Raw genomic sequence first — 19,798 nt, forward strand, 5'->3', positions numbered from 1 at the left:
ATGAAGTATTTGCTGGGGGTGCGAAAGAAAACAGGAACTAGAACGATGAGAGGGATAGCATGCAAAAAGTGTGATCAATCATCCTACAAATCCTTCCACCAAAAAGAATGCCCCGCCACCAGAGCTGCCACCAAAAAAAGAGCACATTCTCGATGACGGCGGAAGAGTATGCCAAGGAGGCTGGTGCCCCTCGAGCTGGATATCTGGCTGGAATGCGACGGATTTGGAAGCTGGAAAACAGATGTGCTCCCACAAGCCGTAACCGAGAAACACATCCAGAGGAGCCACAGCTGGAATGTAAGTCTGACCTGAACTGAGCTGGCTATCTTTACTCCAGGAAAACAGAAGGAGTATCACAAATAGAAACAAAAAGGCAGGGATGTTGTAGAAATATGTCGTTATTCATTGTCCCCTTGCGTCCACAATCGTCTGCATAGAGCAAAGTTAAAAGTCTTCGCCAACCATGGCCTTCTTGGTGCCAGTCCAACCATCGCGCTCGTAGTAGCGGAAAACTAGGTCATAATCCTCAAACTCATGAATGATGCGGTCGATGCGGCGGTATCCATCAATCCGGTCCACTGTCTGCTTGACCAAGCTTCTCTGCTTGTCCTCGACATCAGCGCCATCGCTAGGGGTCGCCGGCTTATTCTTGGTCTGGAATAGGGTGACAGTGAAGCGACCAGGTCGGAAGATGTTGATCACGTGGTCAATGACCTCGGAAGTCTGGCGTCCATTCTGGCCACTCGGCACGTTGGTCTCGAACGAAGCGTATGAGCAAATGGGCTCCGGGGTGACATGGACAGTGAAGTAGTGCGCAGCTCTACTGGCAGCATCATCGCTGGACTTAGTGGGTGCAGGAATGACACCGTTGGCGGAATATCCGCAAGGGGTGAAAAGATAGGAGTCGATGCGAGCCTCGGGGTAGACCGAGGTGGGATAAACTTCAGCCAGACCACACTTGTTGGAAATGACAGTGCCGAGAGCATGGCCCTCCACAGATTTGTCAGAGTCCTCCAGATACCACTGCTTGGCAAGGTCCTGGTCGAGATCCATCATCAAGATCTCGAGTGTCTCGTCATCGTTGTCGTCGAGGGATCCCACACAAGGCGCCACAATGCCTGTGGGGATCTTGGCGGAGCGGGTAGGGCTTCCGCCGGTGCTAGAGCTAGGGGTTCTCGGCGGGGTCAAGGTCGAAGTGGTAGGTGAGGTCATGTACAAATACCAATGATCCGCATTCATGCGACCGACCAGATAGGCGCTACCATTCTCGAACAGTTCGTCCAGGAACTTGACCTCTTCCTTCCAGCTGGAGTGGGGGCCTTGCTGGCGATCAGGGAAGAGGAAGTTCTTGCGGCTGTAAAAGACACGGTGAGGTGTGGCGGCAACGCGCTCATCCTCCAGTGTCTTGACGTTGTGGAAAGGGAATCCGGCATCGATAGCAGCGATGCGAAGAAGACGGCGCAGGCCCAGCAACAGGGTGGTGGTGCCGCAGGTCTTGAGGATAAGCTTGTGGGGGAACACAAACATGCTAGACTCGGAAAGGAGGTAGGCGTCAACGTGATCAGAGTTGACGATGGACAGGACCTTGCAGTTGACCATATCCAACATGCCCTCCCAGATGGAGGGGCTGACCGACTTCAGGCCATTCTCTTTGACCCCAGGAGGAAGAGTCTTGGCACTCGGCGCAAACCAGACCTCGAGAAGTTTCTCGGGTCCCTCAAAGGCGTTGGTGGAGTCCAAGTCAGCGGTAATCTCGTGGTTGATGGTGAGCTGGGTCTCCTCAGCGGCGGCGCTGTTGGTGACGTTGGTGGAAGTCATGTTTGACGAGGTTTGGGGCGTGTCGGCTATGTTCTCTGGTGAAAACGTCCGCGGGACACTAGCTGCCGCTCAAACGAACCTTTAGGTCGCTTGAGAGAGTAGGCCCACAGGAAAGGGGTCTCGCTTTAGAGGCTGGCGACGCCAGCAGCAGGTGTTCGGGAGGTGGTATCTGAACGTCTCGCAAGCGGACGTTAGGGGGGGCGGGCACGGAGGGTGACGCGATAGCGCTTTGAGAGCGGAATGTTGGGCTTGCGCTTAAAACAGGCTGTTATTGCAGGTAAACCGATACCTGGGCGCGAGTATCGGAGATGATGGTGGAGTAAACCAAGGAAGGGGTGATAGTGAAGCTGTATCGTCGGAATCTAGATTCGAAGAGTTAGACTGGTGCTGGGAATCAGAATATATGTAGGTCGCGCTGGAAGAAGCATTTAAACAAAGCTTGTCATGGTGAAGAAAATTGTGTGTTGAAACGGAGGGACGATTAGCATACCAGGACCTTCCAATGGCTGTGCGCATCTCAAGATGGGATGGTCGTCGGTGGTGTTGAAAGTTTGCGCGGCAATGCGATAGGTGCAAAAGCTGTGGTGGGATGCTCTCGAAGCTGCCCCTTGGCACGACAGAATCGAATCGGTCGGAAGATCGGCAACAAGTGGCAGTGGTTTTCTTGTTTTGTTTGTAAGCAAGTAGGTCTACCTGGCTGTGAGCCAATGGCACAGGGAAAAAAATAAAAATATCCGGTTGCTGAGAAAATTTTGGCATTTGGTTCTCAAGTGGGATGTGATTCTTCTCTGCGTTTTTTTTACCATGAATGGCGGGGTTTGCTCACCCCTGTCAGCCGTTGCCCAATGCTCCCCAGGTCGTGGAAGCTCAGGGGGGTGTGCCGGTCCCACTGTTAGTAGACCACACTCGTCCCTCTATCAACCCTGAGCACAACCCTAACAATGCTTCATCAACGATGATAATTTTTTGCCTTTCTCGACCACGGGCCGATAAGACCGTTTCATTGAAAAAAGTCCCGTTACTTCCTTGCCCTGACAGCTTACAACACGTGAACCCTGATAAGCCATTGAAGTTATCGCGATGGCATAGTGGGTTATGAATTGATCACCTACGACCCCTATGAATCTACCCTCCTATATCACACGCCCCCCTGCTCAAGTGCCGAAACAACATCAGCAGTAATCGTCTTGAATATCGGTGCCAACGAGCAGTCCTTGTACTTTAGTACCAGTTGCGCGGTATCTCTCTTAGCCTCCTCAGCCTCCGCCTCCTTGGCAGCTGCCGAGATATCTTGCCCATTAATAACTGTTCCCTCTGGATATCGCGGCCTCTTTCCCGTCTCGACCAAGACAATAAACTGCTGGTCGATGGGAACACGCCCCAAGAACTTGACATTGAAGTCATCAGCCATGACTTCACCTCCTCCGCTGCCAAAAATGTTGGTGCACTCGCTGCAATTCGGGCAAACAAAGCCGCACATGTTCTCGACAACGCCCAATATGCGGATCCCCGTCTTGGTGCAGAAGTTGAGTTCTTTCCTCACGTCGGCAGTAGCCACTGCCTGAGGGGTTGTCACAATTACCGCCCCGGCGACCTGATCTGGCCGTGCCTTTTGAAGCAGTGTCTCGGCAAGAGAGATGTGCTCATCACTCGTGCCAGGTGGTGTATCGATGAGAAGGTAGTCGAGCTCCTCCCAGAAGACATCTGACAAGAACTGGCGCACCATGGCTGTCTTTTTCGGCCCGCGCCATACCACAGCATCGCCTCGCCCAGGGAGTAAAAACCCCAGACTCATGACCCGAAGCGAACCAAGTCCAGAAGTTGGATCGGCTTCATGGACAGTGATGGGTAGCCAGCCCCCGGGTGCCTGTGTCACTTTGGCATCCTCGATGGCAAACATGCGCGGTATCGATGGCCCCGTGAGGTCAACATCAAGAACACCGACCGAGTGGCCAGCTAATGAGAGTGACAATGCGAGCTGGGTAGTCACGGATGACTTTCCGACACCGCCCTTGCCCGAGAGGACCTGCAGATTCGTTAGCATGAGTTTGGTCATGATGGCCATGACGATGGCGGGGCAGAGTGCCAAGGTGGGGCAAACGGACAAGGACAATGTGTTTTATCTGGGATAGCGACATTCGATATATGTGCGAAAGTCGAACTTTGTTATTGAGGTCCAGTGCTTACTGAGAGTTTGACCAAATGAGTCTCCGTCAGGGTGGTTGAAAGAGCGCCATCTTGAAAGTCGAAAGGCTTCTTGGGAAATGGTTAGTTTGCCTCCCAAAATCGAGGTGCCCCTCCACCCACCGATTTGCGGCCTGTATCGGCGCTTGCTTTATCAGCAGCCAGCAACCCCCATGCCAGTTGCTCATATCGGGTGAGCTGCTCAATGACTTTGCTCAAGGCAATCCTTCTAACTTACATGTATTGCAGGCACGGTGAGTAAGAATTTGTCTTGATTGGAATGCGCGTCAATGTAAAAACCTACCATTTGACTCGGCCATGGCGTACGGTAACTCACCTTACCCAGCTTAGACCCAAGATTCGCTGAGACTGGTCCGTGCTCACGGCCCGGCGGCAAGCTCCAACGACACTGGATACATGCATCTATCCCACGCTCGACAAACGTATGGTTTCTGTGTGCAAGTAAATACCTCGCACGTAAACCAAAGCCCTTCGAGATGAGTCGTTTGTGACTCTGAGCCATATAGCCATGACACCACCATTCTCCCTCGTGGCCAAACCCTCGCTCGGCTGCATGCGTAAAGAGCTCCCGCTGTTCAGACAAACTCATGACACAAGCGGTCTGCATCTCCGTCTGATAGCCTCCTCGATCATGTGCGATAACTATCACAAGCGTGAAGCATAGCGGTATATGGTGTCAACATGCCCCTGTCCATAGTCCTCTGGAACAAGTATATAGTCGTGCACTACCCCCCAAAGCTTGGTTGGCTCCTCTCCAGGAACTTTGCAGCAGAGATTCAAATCTAAGCTCACAAAATGTTGCCTATCGTCACCTACCTCGTCAGCATGCTGGAACTGATCAGCACCGTGTACAGCACCCCCGCGGTTGTCGACAACTCACTCTCCCTTCACAACACCTCATTCCTCGCTGCTTATGACGACACGGGGTATATCCTGGAATGGATCTGCGATCATGATACCTCGCCAGCCCACCAAAACTCCATCCGGGACGGAATTGATTACCTACGTTCGTTGCCAGAGACACCCAGACCACGGACGACGCAAAAGGTTGTGGTCGCGTAAGCTGCTCTTGGAGAAGCGCAATTACTTGGTGTAACGAGGTAGGTTCAAACCGCCAGAGAGTCATCCTCGGGGACCTTCTACATTCTACCGACATCCAACCACCACAGAACTTCAACACTGGTATCGAGACTACGTGGGAGCACATTGCCGCAGGTGCCGAGAGTCTGCTCACGAAGTGCTTTTACAATAACGGCCACGGGGTGAATGCAGTGGCGCGTTATAGCACAAACTGGTTTGTGAAAGTTTGGGTCAACGACTGTTGATGGCGGGTCGTTGAAGTCAGTCGTGGCGAGGGAGCATAAAAGGTTTGTCGTAAATTTGCGACTCAATATACCCGCACCGGTTGCCGGGCTGCGTTCTTGAGTATGGCAAACAAATGATGTGATATAGATGTCGGCCGTGAAGTTGTAAAGAGAGATGACCAATAAAGTGCCCTTTCTACGGTTGCTGTGGCCCAAACCAAAATAACCCGTCCTCCGGCCATTGTCTCCGAATCTCGGCCGCAACATTTGTGTTCAAGTTGCTGCTCTTCCGTGAACAATGATGTAGTCTTCATTTGCTTTGATATCTTGCTTCTCTCGGCCGAAGGGCCCATGCTTATCGAACGTCTGTTCGTCAAGGAGCAACAAGATTCCCGCCCGATGTCTTCTCCGTGGTTCAGCAGCGGCAGCTGTCAAAGGTGGCAGCAGCGGGATGCTCCTGCCAGCCGTGCCCCTAACCAGTATCTATATCCATGGTTTCCCCCAGCTCTCGGTCCTTCCCCTCCTTTCCAAACCATCAAACACACACTCACCATTTGCACAATGATATCCATCCTCGCCATCGTCGCCAGCGCGCTGGCCTTCTCAAGCGTGGCCTACAGCGCCCCCGCTGAACTCGCCCCCTCCAATGGCACCGCCACGGTCTCAAACTACACTGTATACTACGAGTGTAACCCATCCAACCTGAAGTGGGCCGAAATCAAGAACATCCAGATCGGCCGCGATTATCTAAACGGGCTCCCGGGCAAGGCTAAAATCGCCGGAGGCAAGCACTGCGACCGCGTCAGCTGCTCGTATAACTCGGCCATTTTCTACTGCAACGACGTGGGTGATCCTGTTGTTTTCGGTTTATTGCTTCTCTTCAAAGCTGGCGCTGATTGTGACAGGATGATAACGAGAAGGAGGTCGAGTGGGAGAGGCTCGCCGAATTCACCTCACTGCTTCTTGACAAGTGTGGTGATAAGAGCGTGGTGAAGGGCAGGGTGTTCGACAGGCCTAACTGGCATACTGAGGTTCAGGGTGAAGCTTGCTAAGGGTGGCTGGGTGAAGTGGTTGGGTGTTAAGTAACACAGGGACGAGCATAGAGTTGTAGTTTCGCGCGGAGCCGCAACTGAATGCATTTGCGCTGGTTTAGCACGGTTTCTTCAGAGTTGTATTTTATTACAAGAACTGTGATTGTCCATTTCGTGTCGTGGTTTCTTCCACATCGAGTATTACCAACTTCCCTGGTGTCCAGGGAGCAGCGGACGGAATCGGCGTCTCATACTGACTCCGGATATATTCCAGTATCCGACTATCGGCTCATGGAGTGACAGACGTCGAGTTACTAGCTCAACTTTCTCGTTACCTTCTATAAATTTCTCCCTATTGTAGAAGAAACTGTCGAAGTTTCGCCCGAAATAATCTCCAAAGCCAGGCCCCCACTTCAGGTCTTCTCATGGAGCAGGTCATCATCCTTTCCTTGATTCACTTGAACACGGTCTCTGTGAGATACCACATCTAGGAGTCGGCCGTAAACCATGCAAGTGAAAACGATCAGTTGTCTACCACCTTGGAAGAGCAATCACAACGACAGTATAGGGCATGAACAGCACAAGAAGTGGGGCCAGAAGTTGACGGAGGGCAGTGAATGATAGCAACTGTCTACCTTGATCCTTGTATTCTGTATATATACCTAAATCACAAGTAAGTTGACGAACTCTTCTCCTTCTCTACACGCCACCCAACCCAACCGACTTACAGTTGCTTCCAACACACAGCTTACACCATATTGGCTGTTCTCACCCTTATCACCAGCATGCTGGCCGTGACCTACAGCGTCCCGTCTTTCCACGACATCACCTCTCTCCACAACAGCACCTCGCTCCACAACAGCACTTCCTTGGACAACAGTTCGGCTCCGACTTGTGGCAACAACGATATCGATCCCAAGAGCTCAAGATATTATACATGCAAAATGGAGGGCAACGGAGCCCCGATCAACGAGATCGGCCACGGACTCGAATACCTCTATGACCTGCAGCCCAGCCTAGCGAGGATTGGCGAGGGCAGACACTGCGACCACGTCAGCTGCGAGTGGGGGTCGGCCATCTTTTTCTGCAATGATGATGTAGGTTCATGTTGCGAATGGCCAGGTTGACGTTGTTGAGATCTGTTGCTGATATGAGTTTATCATAGACGAACCGCGTCAAGGTAGTTGAATGGCCTCAGATTGCCGATGCCGCTTCGCTCCTCATCGACACATGCAGGGATACTTCTGAGGTGACTGTGAAGGGCAAGGTGTATTTCACGAAGTAACTGGCATGTTGAGGTTGTCGGAAGTGTCAGTAATTGCTGAATGGGTTGGTTGGGATTCACGATGCTGGAGCAGGTGTGGTTTAAGGTTGAGGATGTGGCTCATAATACATGGGCACTGGTTACTGGATTGTTCTTCTGTCTTTGTCTGCTCTGCTGTAGTGATGCTCAGTAAATGTGATAACGATCAAGGGGGCCCCACTATAAAAGTATAAGCCAGGGGCGGCCCACTCCCAAGGGAGGGTCCGTGTCGACGCGCCAACATGATCCGGGCTGTCCCAAGAATCTTGACGGCGCCGCATTTGGTCGACCCCAAAGCGAACCTGGTTTCTGGGTCAGATAACTTGTCATATCATTCCCAGTTTTTGTCCTCGAGCATTCTTGTTGCAGTATCTTCACAATTGGGCCATCAACGGTTCTCAGAATGTCAGACTGATCATGACAGTGGCCGCCAATCAGCATGGACGATCCATGGCGCTCACCATGGACTGCGACCGAGGTCGATCCCGACAAAGACCACAAACTTCCCTCTCCCTCTCTCTCCAAATCCGACCTCGCTCCTCCACCACGCGCGCTTCTCTCGGGCACCAGCTCTCCACGACTCTCGGCGGCAGTCGAATCTTCGCCATGGGGCGATGACGGGGATGGCCTCGGGGACTGGGCCGGCGCTTCGACACCGGCGGCCGATGCCTCGTCGGTTCATTCTGGATGGGGCGGTGGGTGGGCAACGAGTCCGAATCTTGCGGCCGTTCGACGAGACGATGATTCTGGCAGGTTAAGCCCAATCGCGTGGCCTGGCAACATTGCGACGCCAAAACCAGCAAACGGCTCCGCCTTTCGACAACCCTCGCCCGATCCCTGGGCAACCGAGTCTTCGTTCGACAAACCGCCAACGGAAATCGACGCACCCCAAGTAATCGTCGATCTTGCCTCTCCTCGAGCGACGCACTTTGAGACGCTGAAAGTCGCAACCGGTTTGGGGGCGATTGGCCTGGATGCTGGATGGGATAGTGCGTCGGTGGAAGAGAACAGAGAAGGACCAACTGAGGTCACGGATCCCCAGAATCATGAAGAAAAGCGAGCAGAGGATCCGGCACAGCTTCCGCGGCACAATGGCGAGTTACGCTCGTACACTCCGTCGAATGAAGGAACAGATCACGACGATGATCATCAAGACTCGCCCATAACATCCATCGACGAAGACCACAGAGGCCGTCAACGAGAACCGGCCCGGCCTGCTGGTAAGGTCCAGGAGCTGGTCGTCAAGTTCGATGGTCTTGCCAAGGCTAAGAGCCAGGAGAGCTTGCGTGTCCCTCGGCCGAAGAGCAGCGGCAGTGGCAGTGTGGGCAAACGGGATGCCTCGAGTGACAATGGTGATTTTGGTGACTTCGAGGATACAGAGGACGTCAAATTCCACCCACCCCCAGATCCCGTGGAACAACCCGTGGCACCTCAGAGTTCGGAAGACGCGGAACGACCTGTCACACCTCCCTCATCGCAAGACGTAAAGTCACCACTCACTCCTCCTTCATCAAAGTCAAAATGTGAAGACGAAACTCCCACAAAGCGATCTCCACAGGTAAAGTCCAGTGCCGTTGCTTCCCCCGAAGTTCCTATCAGACCGAAAATCATCCGTCCGACCTTTGAAGTCAATTTGGACCAAGTTGGTGAACTTTTCGGGTCGATGAAAGTTCCTGTTAAACTGCCCATCATCAGTATTGATGGTGAGATTCCGGAGCGTGTCATCACCGACAGCTTCAACGAGATATCTGAACGAAAGCTGTGGTACCGTTTGTCTCGGTTGGGATCGGCGCGGAGACACGATGCTGCAGATGAAGACAGCTACAGACGGATCACTTGGCCGACGTCCACAGTTCGTCAGGAAGTCATTACAATCGTCCGCCGGTGGATGGAAGAAGACTCCATTGCTGGCCGAGTGGCTCTTGGCGGAGGCATATCCAAGACTCAGAAGAATATGTTCGGCTGGGATTCCTCTGCCGAGCCTGTTGGTCTGGATGCTGTCTTTGGCAAGCGAAAACAGGAATCTAGGGCAGCTCCACCGCAGCCGATCCAGATCCCAGATTCCCTGGCGTCTTTTCTTGAACCACCAACTCCTACGACGTCTAGATCAGCCCATAGTGTCGCATCACCCCCACCAGCTGTACAAAGCCCGCCGGTTGCTTCCTTCGGGTGGAGTGAGAGCCCTGCATTTGCTCCCACGCCAACTACAACCCTTGCACCACCCCCACGACCATCAACAGGCGGGAGCGCGCCTTCAGCCTTACCGTCAACAGCAGGTCATTCACGAACTGCCTCGCAGCCGGCAGTGTTCGGTGCTCCAACAGCATTTTCACCTGCGCCAATAGCCGAAGCAAACCATGACGATGGAGAAGACGATGATGAAGACTGGGGTGAAATGGTCTCTTCACCAGTTGAGTCAAAGCCGGCTGGATTCCAGAGCTTGGATGATGCCTTTGCGGCCCCAATTGCTCCTACTACCTCAGCATCTACACTATCAGACCCTGAAGCGGCTGGTGAAACTAGACCTTCTACGAGCGACCCATGGTCAACAATGGACTTTTCGATGTTTGACGCTCCAGCTCCGGCTTTGTCTCAGTCCAAGCCGCCAGCCGCTCTACCGACGCCTTCAGATACACCTCTCGCCTTCTCACCCATAGTTGTGACATTTCCGCTGTCTCTTTCAGAAACGCCCACACCTTCACCAACATTCACGCCACCAACACAAACTTCACCACCTCCACCAAAGGCACTTCTCAGCGCACGACCTTTTACACCATCAGTGCCATCGCGGCTGTCAGAGCATATGTCCGTGCCACCAGATCCTGTTCCCCCCATCCAGGATCCCATCCACGATCTGACTACGAGTGACGATGAGGTGGCTAAACAGATCATCGCAAACCTCCCCGACCTGTCATACATGTTGCGATGATACATTGAGAAGACGGCACTCCTTTGCAAATAATAATGTATGTATGTACCTAGGCATCAAGCCAACTGTGGCTGGTTCTGTTCATGAGTATAATGCATGGTTTTGGCGTTTTGGATTTTGCGCAAAACACCCGGAAATAGCTGGTATTTTTCGGCCGGTGAGATGTCAGGAGTATATATACCGAGCATGGAGTTTTTGTTAGCAATTCAAATCCTTGATCTTCACATGCTCATGACTTTTACCAGGGCAGTTCCTATCCCAAGCGCTAGAGTGCTTTTCCTCAGAGAAATATCGCAGTTTCCTATTGTGCGGTAGCGTCGCGTATTCGCCCTTTTTCATGCATCTTTTGCATGGATATCCACCTTCGGAAATCTGTTCCCTTGGCTGGAAGAGGGCCAGCCTACCAGAATGCGTTCGGAGTCGCGAGAAGTGCGCGAACAACCCCGGCTGTTGGTCAACTTGGCTTCTTCAAGCTCCTCTCCCCCGCCTTGCTCCCCCCAGGCACCCCCAGGTCCCCCCCACCACCGTTCACCCGTTACAGGGGACGCGGTGGCGTCTCCCCGCACTCTTGGGATGTTGATCCCCGTCAGCCAAGACGGCCAAGCACTACCCCAGACTTTTAGCCATCTGGGGCTGCTACGTATCAGAACCTGAAGATTTCCAAAGCCGAAGCTGATACCCGGTCACACCCACTTGGGGGCTCGCCCTTCGCATGTGGTAGGACCCCAGGATATCGATGCCATCATGGATGTTGGGTCTTTGCACCGAAAGCCGACTGGAGGCTCTGCGGCCCCTCTGCGCCGGCTCTTGGTTGACAGCTGGGACTAGGCCGTGGGAATGGAGTGGAGATATCAAACCGTTAGCTCAACTTGGATATCGCTCGCGTTTCCGAGATGTTGGGTTTTCAAAGTGATATAAGCCATGATTGAGAAGTCTTTTCGGTGATTGTTTGGGCAGAGAACTCAGTCTTCATCTCACCTGTCATACACACACAAGAGAGATGGCTGTCGTCACCCTCCTCATGTCGCCTTGGGCGCCAGTAGGCCTGGTTGCCTTCTTTTTCGTCTATTATCTCTACCCATACTTCTTCACATACCGCCACCTCAGACGTATCCCAGCACCATTCCCGGCCCAGTTCACCAACTGGTGGTTACTTCTTGTTGCCCGTCGTGGCGACCGGTACTTGACCGTTGATCAACTTCACAAGAAGCACGGCACTGTTGTCCGCATCCAACCCAACCACGTCAGCATCAACGATGACGCCGCCATCAACATCATCTACGGTCACGGCAATGGTTTCCTCAAGTCGTAAGTCTTTGCCCTCTTGCTTGCACCCACAGAGACAGAACATCACTGACATCTATCACACAGCGACTTCTATGACGCCTTCGTCTCCATTCGCCGGGGTCTCTTCAACACCCGCGACCGTCACGAGCACACCCGCAAGCGCAAGATCGTCTCCCACACCTTCTCGGTCAAGTCAGTCGCCCAGTTCGAGCCCTACATTCACTCCAACCTCGAGCTCTTTGTCAAGCAACTCGACAACCTCGTCACCCGCTCCCCGATGAAGACTGCCGTTCTCGACTGCCTCAACTGGTTCAACTACCTCGCCTTTGACGTCATCGGTGATCTCGCCTTTGGTGCCCCCTTCGGCATGCTCAGCTCCGGCGCCGACATGGCCGAAGTCCGCTCTTCCCCAGACAGCCCCCCGATCTACGCCTCCGCCATCGAGATCCTCAACCGCCGGGGTGAGGTCTCCGCCGCTCTGGGTATCCTCCCATCCCTGAAGCCTTACGCAAAGTACTTCCCCGACCCGTTCTTCACCCAGGGTCTCGCCGCGGTGGAGAGCCTGGCTGGTATCGCTATCGCCCGTGTGAAGATGAGACTTGAGAACCCACCCCCCGAGGGCCGCAAGGACCTCCTCCAGAGACTTGTCGATGCCAGAGACGAAAAGGGTGAACCGCTTGGAAGGGAGGAACTCACCGCCGAGGCCTTGACTCAGCTCATCGCCGGGTCAGACACCACCTCCAACTCCTCCTGCGCGCTTCTGTACCACGCCGTCCGCACCCCGGGCGTGATCCCCAAGCTCCAAGCTGAACTCGACGCCGCTATCCCCCACTCGATCGACGTCCCCACGTTTGAAATGGTCCGCGACCTGCCTTACCTCTCCGCTGTTGTCAACGAGACCCTCAGGCATAACTCGACCTCTGGGATTGGCCTCCCTCGTCAAATCCCGCTTGACTCCCCTGGCATTCACCTCAACGGGCACTTCTTCCCCGGTGGCACTGTTTTGTCGGTGCCGACGTATTCGGTTCATCATTCAAAGGAGATTTGGGGCGAGGACGCCGATCAGTTCAACCCGGATAGGTGGTTTAGCTTGACGCAACGGCAGAAGAATGCTTTTATTCCTTTTAGTCATGGGCCGAGGGCGTGTGTGGGGAGGAATGTGGCCGAGATGGAGATGAAGTTGATTGTGGCTACTTGGGCGAGGAGGTATGAGGTTGAGCTGAGGCAGGAGGTGATGGAGACGAAGGAGGGGTTTTTGAGGAAGCCGCTGGGGTTGGAGGTTGCGTTGAAGCTTAGGAAGGGGTTCACGCCTTTGGCTTAAGGGGTGGGGGGTAAGAAAGGGGGAGTGTACGATTATTGAAAGGGGGGGAATGTGAATAGTATATGATGACATGAAATAAATGTTCAAGTTCAAATTTTTGATGGGCCGTTGCGGGGTGTTGGTGAGTAGGTGAGTGAGTGAGTAAGTGAGTGAGTGAGTGAGTGCCTTCACAACTTTCACTCTGATGACTACTCGTTGCCGAATGCCCGGTATCTCCGATTTACATCAACTCTCCCAAGCAAAGTCGCAAGTTATTTCGCCATTTGGACAGTTTTGTTCGGTGCTGATGATGGTGGTTGACTTGGCCGAGTCGCAACCGAAGCTGCTGGGTAGTCGCCATCGTGCGTGCCGAAAACGCCATTTGGGGGGTGGCCAGACGACTTATAAGTGACTAGTGATGGCCGCAAGAACATATACAATTTCAAAAAAATCCTTTCTGTTCTGAGTATCCTGTGTGAACCGCCTGATATAATTCCGATACATCTCGATTAACCATGACCAGAGCAAACAAACTCGCCGGCAAGAAGATTGCCGTCATCGGTGGTTCATCCGGGTAGGTACCTACCTACCTCTCACCACACTCCCTTTGTCTACCCTCACTAACAAATCCCCCAACCAGCATCGGCTACGGAGCAGCAGAGATCCTCCTCTCCGCCGGCGCCCACATCACCATCATATCCTCCACCCAAGAAAAAGTCGACCGTGCCGTTTCCCAACTATCATCTACCGCTGGGGGCAACGTCCAAGGCAGAGTCGGCAACGTCCGCGACGAAGCCGCCTTCACTGAACTGCTTCTCTCCCTTGCCCCCCTGGATCATGTCATCTTCTCCAGTGTCGATAAAATCATCCGTGGTAGCCTGGCCGAAGCTAACCTCTCCGACGCGGCGGGGTTGTTCGGGGTGAAGTTCTGGGGGAGCTTTGTTGTCGCAAAGGGTGAGCTGACCTACCTTCTTCCTCTTCTAGATGAACCATGTGCTGATCGGGGTGAAGCCATCGCAAAACACGACATCATCCTCCCTGGCGGTTCACTCACCCTCACCTCTGGCGCTGCTGCTCTACGTCCTAAGAAGGGAGCGACGATTGGGGGGGCGCTGAATGGGGGCTTGATTACCGCTACCATTTCTCTTGCTGATGAGCTTTCGGGGAAGAGGATCAGGGTGAATACTGTTGTCCCGGGGTTAGTCAAGACACCGCTTTTGGGGAAGTTGGGGAATAGTGAGGAGCAGCAGAGGGAGATTTATGAGCAGGCGGCCGGGAGGTTGAGTGTGGGGTTTGTTGCTAGTCCGGAAGATGTTGCGGAGGCGTATCTTTATGCTGTGAGGGCGGATTATGCTAATGGGTCGACGATTGTTATTGGTGAGTTCCACTACCTATTGAGTTGGTTTGAAATGTCACAGGGGGTTTCTAATGGTTTTGTGATACAGATGGTGGTAGTTCTTTTTGATTGGGGGTAGAAGTGGATGGGGATGCACAATTTGGGAGTCCTGGGGAGTATCTCAGAACTGAGACCAAGATGCAAGGGCTTGATAGTGTGAAACATGTCAGAAACAATGCTCAAGGATTGTCAGCGGCTGGGTAGTGCCATAAATGACTACGGAAACAAAAACATACCAGCTGTATTGTCCAGTTTACGGTACCCAACTAATGTGAGATGACACCAAATTTGTCGATGGTGAACCACAAAGGTAGGATAGGTATCCAACAATCACTGCAACCGTCGTATTCCTCATCAATGAGCCCTCCCTGACCAGAACATTCGTCCTCGTTGCCAGTGTTCTCGGCTGGTTTCTGGCACTCCTGATCATGTTCTTAATCTTGATGCTTGTCGACAGCCTCCCGCTTGCCATCTTCGCATCCCATGCGGTATCCCTCTTCATGACCCTCAGAATGTTCCTCGCCATAATCTTCCTTAGCATCGTTGTGAACCTAATCCGAATCGTCCTAACCATACAGATAGATATCGTCCAAATCTTCGTCCCAACCTTTATCGTCCTCCGTCTCATCCTTCTTCTTGTCCTCCCCTCAGAGGACGGCGCGCAGCACTCGATGTTCTCAAAGGGCCTGTAGACTTCACGCTCAGCACCACACAGTGCTGCAGCACAAAGAATCACCCATTGCACTTCCAGCGCAACTCTGGTCTTGTGCGCATCTTCCATAAGGGTCTGAAATTCGATCAGAGAACCGGAGTTAGGGGGTCCACCTGGGGCACTGGCCTTGCAATCAGGCATCTATCCAGAGGCTCCCGAATTGGCCCCCCGTTACCAGACTCGAGTCGAACGCGCAGGAAATGGACCGGCTGTTCCCGAGTATTTGGATCAGCCCTTAGCTGTCTGCGCATGTTCTTCGTGCTGACTGCCTCTGGGAGCCACTGAAACCGGGTGACGATAGTGGCTAGCCCGCGTGTATGATGGGGCTCAAAACGGAGAAAGCGCAGAACAAAGCGGTCTTCTTTCCACAACGCGGCCACCATCGGATTGAGACAGATCAAATTCCATGTCCCGTTAAGTGATTCCCATGGGTCAGGCGCAGCGATTGGGTTAAAGTCAGCCCCTGGAATGCTGCTATCTACCCGCATTTTCCGGCAGTCCTCGTACAGGGACGCATAACGCTCTACTTCGTGGTGACACATGCTGTCAGTGGATGGTACAAGATATGGTGGACTCGGTGACTTGCCATCCTCGTGATGACACGCTTGTGGTCGTCAAATTTCCTTCACTGGAAGTTCTGCATTGCATGCTAGTCAAAGCTGAAGGAGGAATCCCAAAGAATCTGCACCGTTTAAAAGAACTCTCGTCAGTCTTTACCCTATCTTAGATTCAAACGACCTGCCCGGTGTTAGTTGATAGGTAGGTGACTATGGCTGGGTGCAGCCACAGTCAGGCGCTTCACACAGAATTCAAATAAAATTCAAACGCAAACAAAACTTGCTTTCACTCCCACCCCTCACGAAATCCCTACCCAGCCTCAACTCCAAACGTCAACCACCCACGACAGAACTCCATTTAAACAACCCTCCTCGTCTTCCCACTCTCAACCTCATAAACCCACCCACTAATCGTCACGCTATCAGGCACAAGCTTGCTCGCCTTCAGAAAAGCCACATCGTCCTCAACCGCCTTCTCCAGCTCGGGGAAAGGCAAAAAGTCAAGGTTCTTGGCCTTGAGTTCAGCCACGGCTTCCTCACTGTTTTACATGTTAGCCTCTCTCACAACCACCTAAAATCCGTAAACCTACCCAAGATTCTTCTCAACAATCCCATAAGCATCCTCATTCTTGAACGTCAGCATCCCACAGCCAGTGTGCTTGACAAGGACGATCTCGTTCGTGCCGAGGAGCTGCTCCGAGATGACGATGGAGCGGAGGGCGTCGATCGCGCTGGCGCCGGCCTTTTCATTTTCTTAGTCTGATGTTCAGTCTCAAAGAGGGAGTGAACTCACATTGCGGATAACATGCGCATCACCAAGCTCAATCCCAAACGCCCTCGCAGGGTCAATTCTCGCGTCCATGCAAGTCAAGACAAGATATTTCTTCGCCGGGGGCAGAGCCAAGTGCCCTTGGGTAAAAGAGGCAGAGTACGACTCGGAGGTCTGCTCGACGTTCTTTTGGATGGCGGACATGGTCGCTATCTGTGGTTAAAAAAAATCTGTAGGTGGGAAGAAGTGAGGTGAGCAAACTCAGGCTTGGAAAACCAAAAATATCAAGACAAAACAACAACAGCAACAACAACGAGAGTAAAACTACTCTTTCCAATATGATAGAGAATGAAAAAGAAAAAACTAGAAATGATAGCAGCACTCTCTCCCCTCCCCCTTATATACTTGACTCGAAAAAATAACATACCAAGGCAATCCCGGATTTAGGCACGGACGAACAAAAACACACTGTCGATTAAAACCACCAACAACAACAAAAATACGGTTATGAAATCCTTCCTCGCTGTATGGCGGCGGCGAATTTGTGTCAAATCATCAGATCAGGAATAATAAACCGGGGGAAACCACCAAAATTATAACATCTCAAGTCACACAGTTCCCCCCTCATCTCATCAACCTCCCTTCAAGCGAGAATCCCCGCCAAGACAAAGCTGAAGCAGCCTTGGCACCTCCGCCAAGTGGGAGTTGGAGCTGTTTCCGGCAAGGTCAGCCATGTCGTCTACAAATAAATGGAGACCAAAACATAAAAGAAGAGCCTTGATGAGATAGTGAAAGGCCTTCATCTTGTGTAGCTGGGTCTATTATTTTGTCCGCCATGTGTCAGCGGAGCTATCACCCCCATGACGTGCTCAGCACCCCCCAAATCCACCGATCAAATCCCACGATGTTTGAGATTCCTCATGGTTCCGTCCCAATCACTCGTGCAGAAACACCTGGTAGATCATTGCATCAAGCAGCCACAACCTCTCGCCATCAAGATGATCGGCGCTTTGCATATGCCCTCTCACCCACCTCTGGTCAGGTTAGCAATATCGCCGATAGTATACAATAGATAGGGCGCAATAAAAGTACAAGCTGTCGTTGGATATATTTACAAAGGTATTAACAAGTTACCATGTCAGAATGAAGGACTCATTCCTCCTGGCCCCTCGCCCTTTTCCTATTCCTCCTCGCCAACAGCCTTTCCTTCTCCTCCAGAGCCCTCTTCGCCTCATACTCCTGCGCCTTGGCAAACGTAGCCTTGTTAGTAGAGTTATCCTGCCACTGCTCAAGCTTCTGCTGCGCAGCCGCCTTGGTCGACTTCAAGCTCTCAAAAAGGGTCTCCTTTTGTGGCACCACGGTCCCCTTGGTATCCAGAGTTCTCGGGGCCTGGTACGCTCCGCCAATAGGGGTCCTATGGTGGCCCCCAAAGACCACTGGTCTCAAACCGATCATCTTGCGGAACCAGTTCTGATACGTGAGCCACTGCTGCCCAAACTGCAGGAAAGTAGAGATCGCAAAGTAGAGTTGGAGACCGGCGGGCAAGAAAATGCTCACACCGAGGGTGATTGGCGCTGCGACCATGGTCATGATCTTCATGGTTCCTTGCTGCGAGGAGGCCATGTACGGGAGTGGTACCTAGATAGATCACAACAATTAGATCAACATCATCTGACAAAAAAAAAAACCAGAGCTGTGGGAACAACATACCCTCATACTAGCAATCATCAACCCAGCACCCACAATCGGCAAAATAAACAACGGATCCGACACGGTCAAATCATTAAACCACAACGCCCCCCCCGTCTCCATCGACGGCACCGGCAAATCAGCCATTCCCCTGATCAACCTAAACATCCCAAAGCCCACGGGAATCTGCACCAAGGCCGGAACACTTGCAGGCAGCATCTTGTACCCCACCGCCCGTCTCATTGCCTTCATCTTATTCCTCTTATCCAACATGGCATACTGATCCGCCTGGCCCCCCTGAAAAGCCGACATGACCTCCTTCTCCAGCTGCTCATACTTGGGATCCCTCTTCAGATCCTGCAGCTTCTGCGCCATTTCCGCAGCCGTAAACATAGGCTTGACAAGAACCGCCCTGATGGCAAGCGAGACAAGACCGATCGACGCCCACCACGGGAGGCCCGTGTAGATGTACGTGTGCTCGAGGATCCATTCCATGAGGGCTGTCGGGCCGAAGCCGTAGTCTAGACCCAAGTTCTTGAGAAAGCCGATTTGCTCAGGCATGTTGAGGAGGTCGCTTCCGGAGAGGGATACGGGGGTGGTGTCGATATCCGACAGGACAGAAGGGCTCGCGATCGGATCTACCACTGGAGCAGCGGCAGCGGCGGGGGCGGGGGTTGGGGCGACGGCCGGTTGAGTCGAGGCATACCGCACGGCTGTGAAGGCAGCGGGACCACCTATCCTGCTCCCAGAGAGGACGGTGCGGGGAGTCTGAGGAAGGGATCCATTGCTGCGCAGAGCGGTGCCGAACTGTCGTGTTGAGATTCGGGAGGACGACGACTGGGGAAGTTTCAAATGTTAGCGGTGGATATGGGAAGAGGAAAACGGAAACGGCTCAATTGAGTCGAGAGGTCGCTAAGAAACAAGGAAAAAGAAATTGGAAAAATGCATACCTTTCTGGCAAGGCCCAACGAGGGGCTTGACCTCAGTAAACCTCTACTTGGGAGCATTTTGTCTCGGTGGTTTCCGCAACGAGGCAGACTCCAGAATCGCCTTCTAAAAGTCGCTGTAACTTTTTTTTTTGGTACGTTTCGCTGGCGCACGCGGCAAAGGTTCGGTTGGTGCCCCCCCTGGTCGCACTGACCCCACAATTGATCAACACCGGACGGCGCATTGCCAAGGCCAGAGCATGTCCTAAGAGAAACCGTGCAGAAGCTGGAAGGCATCAACCCTTCCAGGGAACAAGCCAGAAATGTTGGATGGGGATTCTGAGACTCTTCATTGTTGGATTTTTGGACTAGCTGTTATAGTGACTGTCCCCGTATGTCTGTATTTAAAACGCTCAACGGTAGCACCCTCCTCGCCTTTTGCCCTGAGTCGAGTGTGATATGTTGTTTGGTCACCATATAGTTCCAGTTTGGATCTCTCACGCTGTCCAGCACCAGTGTTCATGCCCATCGACTCCATCGAGGCGGTGGGCGCTCTAAGCTGATAGTAACCT

General features: G+C 52.8%; 10 protein-coding genes across 10 annotated transcripts; 6 read left to right on the forward strand and 4 right to left on the reverse strand.

Moving 5' to 3' along the window:
- Positions 1-444: 444 nt before the first annotated feature.
- On the reverse strand, positions 445-1,818 carry SPE2 (spermidine resistance protein; the record flags this gene model as incomplete). Its single annotated transcript, XM_062887684.1, has 1 exon — positions 445-1,818. One exon carries the CDS (start codon positions 1,816-1,818, stop codon positions 445-447), a length of 1,374 nt encoding a protein of 457 aa, XP_062745819.1.
- A 1,138-nt stretch (positions 1,819-2,956) lies between these two features.
- CFD1 (cytosolic Fe-S cluster assembly factor cfd1) lies at positions 2,957-4,322 on the reverse strand (the record flags this gene model as incomplete). The annotated part of the gene is made up of 4 exons (XM_062887685.1): positions 2,957-3,844; positions 4,006-4,074; positions 4,126-4,235; positions 4,307-4,322. The coding sequence occupies 4 exons, from the start codon at positions 4,320-4,322 to the stop codon at positions 2,957-2,959; spliced, it is 1,083 nt and encodes a 360-aa protein (XP_062745820.1).
- Positions 4,323-4,818: 496 nt separating this feature from the next.
- On the forward strand, positions 4,819-5,348 carry QC762_207763 (uncharacterized protein; the record flags this gene model as incomplete). The annotated part of the gene is made up of 3 exons (XM_062887686.1): positions 4,819-5,081; positions 5,102-5,123; positions 5,193-5,348. The coding sequence occupies 3 exons, from the start codon at positions 4,819-4,821 to the stop codon at positions 5,346-5,348; spliced, it is 441 nt and encodes a 146-aa protein (XP_062745821.1).
- Positions 5,349-5,678: 330 nt separating this feature from the next.
- Positions 5,679-6,540, forward strand: QC762_207765 (uncharacterized protein; the record flags this gene model as incomplete). Its single annotated transcript, XM_062887687.1, has 2 exons — positions 5,679-6,170; positions 6,233-6,540. The coding sequence occupies 2 exons, from the start codon at positions 5,679-5,681 to the stop codon at positions 6,377-6,379; spliced, it is 639 nt and encodes a 212-aa protein (XP_062745822.1). The 3' UTR covers positions 6,380-6,540.
- A 603-nt stretch (positions 6,541-7,143) lies between these two features.
- Positions 7,144-7,643, forward strand: QC762_207766 (uncharacterized protein; the record flags this gene model as incomplete). The annotated part of the gene is made up of 2 exons (XM_062887688.1): positions 7,144-7,455; positions 7,524-7,643. 2 exons carry the CDS (start codon positions 7,144-7,146, stop codon positions 7,641-7,643), a joined length of 432 nt encoding a protein of 143 aa, XP_062745823.1.
- Positions 7,644-8,100: 457 nt separating this feature from the next.
- Positions 8,101-10,905, forward strand: QC762_207770 (uncharacterized protein; the record flags this gene model as incomplete). Its single annotated transcript, XM_062887689.1, has 2 exons — positions 8,101-10,571; positions 10,836-10,905. The coding sequence occupies 2 exons, from the start codon at positions 8,101-8,103 to the stop codon at positions 10,903-10,905; spliced, it is 2,541 nt and encodes an 846-aa protein (XP_062745824.1).
- Positions 10,906-11,590: 685 nt separating this feature from the next.
- On the forward strand, positions 11,591-13,276 carry QC762_207780 (uncharacterized protein; the record flags this gene model as incomplete). Its single annotated transcript, XM_062887690.1, has 2 exons — positions 11,591-11,898; positions 11,962-13,276. The coding sequence occupies 2 exons, from the start codon at positions 11,591-11,593 to the stop codon at positions 13,196-13,198; spliced, it is 1,545 nt and encodes a 514-aa protein (XP_062745825.1). The 3' UTR covers positions 13,199-13,276.
- Positions 13,277-13,638: 362 nt separating this feature from the next.
- QC762_207785 (uncharacterized protein) lies at positions 13,639-14,790 on the forward strand. Its single transcript, XM_062887691.1, has 3 exons — positions 13,639-13,751; positions 13,818-14,131; positions 14,189-14,790. The coding sequence occupies exons 1-3, from the start codon at positions 13,693-13,695 to the stop codon at positions 14,650-14,652; spliced, it is 837 nt and encodes a 278-aa protein (XP_062745826.1). The 5' UTR covers positions 13,639-13,692; the 3' UTR covers positions 14,653-14,790.
- Positions 14,791-15,135: 345 nt separating this feature from the next.
- QC762_207790 (uncharacterized protein) lies at positions 15,136-16,815 on the reverse strand (the record flags this gene model as incomplete). Its single annotated transcript, XM_062887692.1, has 4 exons — positions 15,136-15,780; positions 15,833-16,381; positions 16,433-16,584; positions 16,636-16,815. 3 exons carry the CDS (start codon positions 16,813-16,815, stop codon positions 16,201-16,203), a joined length of 513 nt encoding a protein of 170 aa, XP_062745827.1. The 3' UTR covers positions 15,136-15,780; positions 15,833-16,200.
- A 948-nt stretch (positions 16,816-17,763) lies between these two features.
- Positions 17,764-19,523, reverse strand: QC762_207800 (uncharacterized protein; the record flags this gene model as incomplete). Its single annotated transcript, XM_062887693.1, has 3 exons — positions 17,764-18,249; positions 18,322-19,137; positions 19,251-19,523. 3 exons carry the CDS (start codon positions 19,521-19,523, stop codon positions 17,764-17,766), a joined length of 1,575 nt encoding a protein of 524 aa, XP_062745828.1.
- Positions 19,524-19,798: the final 275 nt, after the last annotated feature.

Source organism: Podospora pseudocomata (assembly GCF_035222375.1).
Source record: "Podospora pseudocomata strain CBS 415.72m chromosome 2 map unlocalized CBS415.72m_2.2, whole genome shotgun sequence".
In the NCBI taxonomy this organism is placed as follows: domain Eukaryota; kingdom Fungi; phylum Ascomycota; class Sordariomycetes; order Sordariales; family Podosporaceae; genus Podospora; species Podospora pseudocomata.

Coding starts and splice junctions, on each gene's coding strand:
- QC762_207785 (XM_062887691.1), top strand. CDS start 13,693: ATGACCAGAGCAAACAAACTCGCCGGCAAGAAGATTGCCGTCATCGGT. Junction 13,752..13,817: donor GTCATCGGTGGTTCATCCGG/GTAGGTACCTAC, acceptor TCCCCCAACCAG/CATCGGCTACGGAGCAGCAG. Junction 14,132..14,188: donor GAGCTTTGTTGTCGCAAAGG/GTGAGCTGACCT, acceptor ATCGGGGTGAAG/CCATCGCAAAACACGACATC.